General features: G+C 32.1%; 1 protein-coding gene across 1 annotated transcript; it reads right to left on the reverse strand.

Moving 5' to 3' along the window:
* Nucleotides 1-1193: 1193 nt before the first annotated feature.
* On the reverse strand, nucleotides 1194-6258 carry LOC111879965 (MDIS1-interacting receptor like kinase 2). Its single transcript, XM_023876389.3, has 2 exons — nucleotides 3341-6258; nucleotides 1194-1694 (listed from the first exon to the last, which is right to left on the reverse strand). Exons 1-2 carry the CDS (start codon nucleotides 6114-6116, stop codon nucleotides 1396-1398), a joined length of 3075 nt encoding a protein of 1024 aa, XP_023732157.1. The 5' UTR covers nucleotides 6117-6258; the 3' UTR covers nucleotides 1194-1395.
* Between the last annotated feature and the right edge of the window lie 294 nt (nucleotides 6259-6552).

The raw sequence follows: 6552 nt of genomic DNA on the forward strand, positions 1-6552 counted from the left end.
TTCCTTCCAGTATTTCCATCATTTTTATTTAACATTTTTTTACTTATATGAATTTATATTCTGTTTAATAATGATTTGGTTAAATTTTTAGAGAATATTATTGGTAAAGGAGGAAACAGTCTAGTGTATAGATGTTGTTTTGTGTGTGTATGAGCGGTTGTTGCCGGTGGTGGCGGAGCCTGAGATGACTTCCGGTGTTAATGGAGATGTGGGTTTTCTTGAAAAATAAGACCATGTGTGTGTGAGAGAGAGAGAGAGGTGGGTCCCCTTTTATTAAATAATGATTTAGATTTACAAAATACGAAAGAAAAACATAAAATAAATACCGAAGGATATTAAAGTCATTTTAGTTTATCGAGGGACTATTTCCACATACAAACTAGGCTAAAATGATCATGAAACCAAAAAAGTCGACTAAACCTCAGAAAAAAAATGCACATACCATACAAATCATTTTTGCAGCTTTGTCAAACTATTATAATATGTCTATTAATATTGTTAGTACTATTACTATTATTGTTGCACATACTGTTGCTATATTGAAGGTAAGTTACATAATGTACGTCAATAGCTATGGTTTTGCTTCAAATGTTTCATTTTTGTTATATAAGTGGTTGCTAAAATATAGTTTTGTTGCATAGATCATCCTTTAACCACTTAATTTTAAGATGTAACTATATAAAGCTGATGATAAATAACCATTTTATCATCAATCATCAGCTCCTCCATTCCTTTTATCGATTTCCCCTCTCATCTTCTCAACATGAAACCTTAAATAAAACCAACACCTAAGCAATTATCACAGTTAGGGAAGTTATGGACATAAAGCCTATGTATAAGGTAATCATCATGAACCTTCAAATCAAAGTTTATTTGCTTGTTTTCAACAAAGGAACCAAATGAATATGCCATTGTATATGGTAATTTTAATGAATAACTCTTTATCGCGGCTAAAATGAACTCCAATACGTACAATATGCATACTTTTGTATACATTGTGTAAAATCTATTGGTATCTTGTATTTGTGTTTTTATTTATTCGCCGTGCATTTTAAGTTATTAATTAGCCATATTATTATTTTGTTACTAATTTTACCTAGAAAATGCAACATATGGGAACAATTATTGGTAGATTTTACCTGAAAACGGGAACTAGGAATTCATGGTTAAATTAGCTACAGAATGTTCATCACACTACATGATTTTCTATTGGTGAATCTCTAGAAGGATAACAATCTTTATTGACTTATTTGTTATATTACTACATAATGCTATAAGAAAACATATGAAATGTTGCTTCACGAGAAGGCATTTATTGAGTACATATTATCAGTATGCATCATAGGAAACTTCTGAAAAGTAAAATATTGAAAGTAATACACCAGATATGGAAATTTAAAGACAATTCTCCATTAGCAGATTTGAAACTTGGCGCATTGTTGGCCTTGTATGTGGGTTGGAGTTCAAACATGCTCTTGAGACACTCAGAACTAACTTAATTTGTTTCTCAACTAGTGATGATGGAGGCGGTATCCGAGGATCTCCCACATTTGCTGGCAATAGATAATCAGCAGCTAATGTTGGCAAAGATGTAATAAGTTCTCCAGGATGCTTTCCCATGATCACTTCTAATGCAACAACTCCAAAGCTATACACATCGCATTTCTCAGTGGCCACCATAGTATAAGCAAGCTCTACATCAAAAAAGAGCATGAGATAATAACTAAAAAAACTATATCAACCCCATAACATTCTAAATTATATATATATATATATATATATATATATATATATATATATATATATATATATATATATATATATATATATATATATATATATATATATATGATCGTGTAGGAACCGAACAATTAGTAGAAACCACGAAGACAAATCTAAACCTTTAATCTAAAAAATTTAATGGCTAAGATAAATCAAACAATTTCCTTTTATTTTAATTCTGATAATGACATTTTTCATAATTGTTATTTAAAAAATCAAAATTTCTATATAAGGGCGAAAGAATGGGGGTTAATATTGTCAAAGCTAGAAAACCAAACCAGATGGAATCCATGCGAGTATGGCTGTCTTCTCTCCCTTTGCCACGTGACTTTCTTATAATGGTTGGTTTATTTTATTTTTTTCACTTTATCTTGTTTTTTAGCCATAACTTCTTTTTCTTTGAAAAAAAAAATTAAATCAAAGTTATTAAAATTTAATTCTCCACAAAATCAGCTTAATCATGAAATTTTGAAAAAAAAAATATTTTTTTATTTTTTATAATTATAAAAAAAACACAGAAAAAAATTCTCCAAAAATTATAAAAATTTAAAGAATACTTCGATACAATATTCTAATGACTTTGTAAAAAGAATATTTATAAAAAAAAAAAAAAAAAAGATGTTTTAGATACCAAACTTGATTTTAAAAGATTAAAAATTGTTAAGAATAATATGATCCAAATAGAGATGATTCAAAATATTTATGATTCGAAAATAATATGATTCAATATATTTATGATCATTAACTTCTTACGATCTAAAAATATTCTGATTCACATATTTAATGATCCTTAATTATTATATTTTTTATGATTTAAAATTAAATAATTCAAAAAATAAAATTATTCAAATGTTGTATCGAACAAAAACATTATTTAATTCAATATTCAAAATAACTTGATTCAAAATTTTATGATCTATAAATAATATGATTCAAAAAAAGTATGAACGAAAAATATTATGGTCTTTATTATTCTTCTTATTTAAAATTTTATAATTGTTAAATATTAAAAACTCAAACCAATATTTAGCTTAAAAAACAAAAATAAAAAACAAAAATAAAGAAAAAACTCTAGTATCTTCAAGTATGTACTAAAGATATTAAAAAAAGGAAAAAAAAATGGAAAAAAAAAGAAAAAACAAAACGAAAAATTAAAAAAATTAAAAAATAAATAAATAACATTAAAACCAAGCATATATCTATTTATTTTTTTTAACGAAAAATAAAAATAAACGAAAAAACCCAAAATAAACGAAAAAGAAAAGAAAAACCCCATTTAAAGGACGTTCGTCGCACATGATTATTCCCTGGAGGTCGAAAAAATAAATGGGTTTGACGTTTGTGCCCTTAACGAAATGATTGGTGAAGAATAGTCCTTGCGATTCCTATCAATTTTTGAGTTCCTACCGGAACCGAGGGAGTATATATATATATATATATATATATATATATATATATATATATATATATATATATATATATATATATACACACACACACACACTTGTATGCGTGTAACTTGAGAAGATGTAGAAGAAACATCACAAAATTACATTACCTGGCGCGATATAACCATAGGTGCCTGCAATTGCGGTCCAGTTGGATGAGTCTAGCTTTAAAAGCTTGGATGTGCCAAAGTCAGAAATATGTGCCTCATAGTCAGAATCGAGTAGGATGTTGGCTATCGAAATGTCTCTATGAATGATAGGAGGTGAACAATCATGATGCATATAAGCCAAACCATTAGCTACACCCTTTACAATTATGATCCTTTTCAACCAATCCAATTCCTTTGCCAAGATATCGCTACTTAAGATTGATCCAATGCTTCCCTTTTCAAGATATTCGTAAATCAAAAATGAGTGGAGGGCATGGGAACAATATCCATAGAGTTTCACAATGTTTCGATGCCTTATGTTCGTTAATGCTCGTACCTCGTTAAGGAAACCCTTACGATCAACATTACCAGATGATGAGTGAAGTTTCTTGACAGCTACTACATTGTTAGGCTGTAGTTCGGCTTTGTATACAACACCATATCCTCCAGTCCCAATACAGTATGCATCATCAAAGTCATTTGTTGCTTTCAAGACTTCATCATACACTACTCTTCCATCAAAACTTGATATTGAGAAGAAATCATCACCTTCTTCGTCCGATGGTTGCCGTGGAGATATTTTCTTTTGTCGTTGATAAGCTATGAGGCCGCACATGAGTAAACCAAGTAAAAGTGCCCCGAAAAGAGGGAGCACAATTATAATGACGAGCTTATGATGAAAGGGATCTTTTTTCTTCATCATATTTTGACTTGGACAAAGCTTTAGCCCAGTAACATTTCCACACAAACCCGGATTGCCTTGAAATACTTGTATCGACGCATTGACAAAGATTGCATAAGGGGGAACTGGACCTGTGAGCTCATTGTAAGACAAATTGATATCAATCCCACTAAGGAGTTTTTCAAAAGCATCAGGAATAGAACCCGATAGGCTATTGTGAGAAAGATTCAAAATTTTCAAAATTTTCAAACTTTGAACTTCAGATGGTATCTCTCCCATGAGAAAATTATGAGATAAATCAAGTTTTGTCAGTTGACTTACTTTACCTATCTCGGAAGGGATTTTTTCACTGAGCTTGTTATTACTAAGATTCAAGTAATACATGTCTGTCCAGTCACCAATATTTCTTGGTATCGACCCATTCAATCTATTTGTGGACAGATCGAGAGCAATAAGATCACGCAGTGATCCGAGCTCATTAGGTATATTACCTGAAAGTTGGTTATCAGCCAAGGACAAATACAACATACTCTTCATCTTCCCAATCTCCTTAGGGATCTCCCCAACAATATGATTTGAAGTAAGATCAAGCCTGCCTAATTGAGTTGAATTTCCAAACTCAGGTGGAATGCTACCACTGATGTTGTTATATCCTATCCCTAATGCTGTCAAATTCTTGCATTTACTCCAGTTTTCAGCAAGCTGTCCGTAAAACTTATTGTGACTGAGATCAAGGTAATCTAAGCTTGGATAGACCCCAAAGCTATTTGATATATCTCCAGTGAATTGATTGTCACTTAAAAAGGCTCTAAATAGGCTACGGCAATCCCTTAAACCTCTTGGAATAGGACCAGTGAGCTGATTATCATTTAGTGATAAAAATCTAAGGTTTCCCCCGTGGCACAAATCTTTGGGCAAATGACCAGACAACTGATTTGTGTCCATTTCTAGCTCAACCAAATCTAGACTTCCCAATCCTTGTGGTATATTCCCAGATAATTTATTGTCACGGATGGAAAGATATTGGAGGCTGCTCAGGTTTTCTAGTGATGAAGGAATAGAGCCACTAAGATGATTTTCACTCACTGCAAGATTAGTGAGAGACTTCAAATTCCCAAGTTCGACAGGAATATGACCAGAGAGTTGATTTTGGTACAAATGAAGAAGATTCAAAGATGTCAATTTACCCAAAGATGAGGGAATTGAGCCAGACAGATTGTTTGAGAAGAGGCTTAGGCCCTCAAGTGAAACCATGCTTCCTATTTCTTCTGGGATTGAACCATTTAGATGGTTTTGGAAAAGGTACAAGATAGTTAGCTTTTTCAGATTTCCTATTTCTTTTGGGATGGGACCATGAAGTGAATTTTGAGTGATATAGACTTCCACAAGATTGACAAGTTGTCCAAACTCTTGAGGAATTGGACCCGAAAGCTTATTGTTATCGAGATAAAGATAAGCCAAGTTTTTCAAATTTCCCAATGATGGAGATAATTCTCCTTCAAGAGAATTATTATACAATGCAAGCTCATAAAGAAACGTTAATTGACCGATCTCTTGTGGTATTGAACCATTCAAGTTATTTTCATTCAGGTGGAGGGTTTCAAGGCTGGCTAACATCCCTATCCCCGTTGGGATTACTCCAGAAAATTTATTTGCTGAAAAGTCAAGATAGACAAGTTTGGACAGGAGCTGGATTTCTGGTGGGATTGGGCCAAAGAAGTTGTTTACACTGAGCTCAAATTTCGTAAGATTTTGTAACAATGAGAATGGAAATCGGTGAAGTGTACCCTTTATTCCTGATGATGTGAGGTTCAGTGTTTGAATGCTCCCATCAGCATTGCAAATTATTCCCAACCAAGAAGTGCATGGAGCCGATGCATTGGAATTCATAGGGAGCCATGAAGAAACCAAGGAGTTGTTTGGGATCTGAAGGCTTGCTTTCCATTTAAGAAGAGCATTTGCTTCCTCCAAAGAAGCACAAGCAAAATTCGGTATGACTGAGATTGGAATGATCAGTAGAGCTAAAGAAAAAAGTAAGAAGTTTGAAGAAGACATTGTTTGGTTTGGTGTGTTTTTATAAAATTCTGGTTTGTGTGATCTTATTTATACTTGAACTATCCTTTTATTTTTATTTTTGGTTCCCTATTTTCAAAATATAAAATTTGACTATGTCATATTATCCCACAAGAGTGTCTCTTACTTGAGAAATAAATTAGAGTGTTTCTTACTTGAGAAATCAATGCCCTAATTTTCCACAGGGAGTGTTTTCCACAAAAAAGTGCATTACACGCTGAGAAGTCAATGCCATATTTTTCCGCAAGAAGTGTATTACACTTTCAAATGTATTCCTCATGACAATCTATGAAAAAACATCGCTAGTACCAAACTTACAATCAGTAAGGATTTAATGGTGCAATATAACTTTATTTGATTTGTTAAGCACATTTAATTTTGTTCCGGTTCATTCTAAAAAGAGTTTCAAATGTACGTC

Source organism: Lactuca sativa, chromosome 4 (assembly GCF_002870075.4).
Source record: "Lactuca sativa cultivar Salinas chromosome 4, Lsat_Salinas_v11, whole genome shotgun sequence".
Taxonomy (NCBI): Eukaryota; Viridiplantae; Streptophyta; class Magnoliopsida; order Asterales; family Asteraceae; genus Lactuca; species Lactuca sativa.

Coding starts and splice junctions, on each gene's coding strand:
- LOC111879965 (XM_023876389.3), bottom strand. CDS start 6,116: ATGTCTTCTTCAAACTTCTTACTTTTTTCTTTAGCTCTACTGATCATT. Junction 1,695..3,340: donor CTATGGTTATATCGCGCCAG/GTAATGTAATTT, acceptor TTTTTGATGTAG/AGCTTGCTTATACTATGGTG.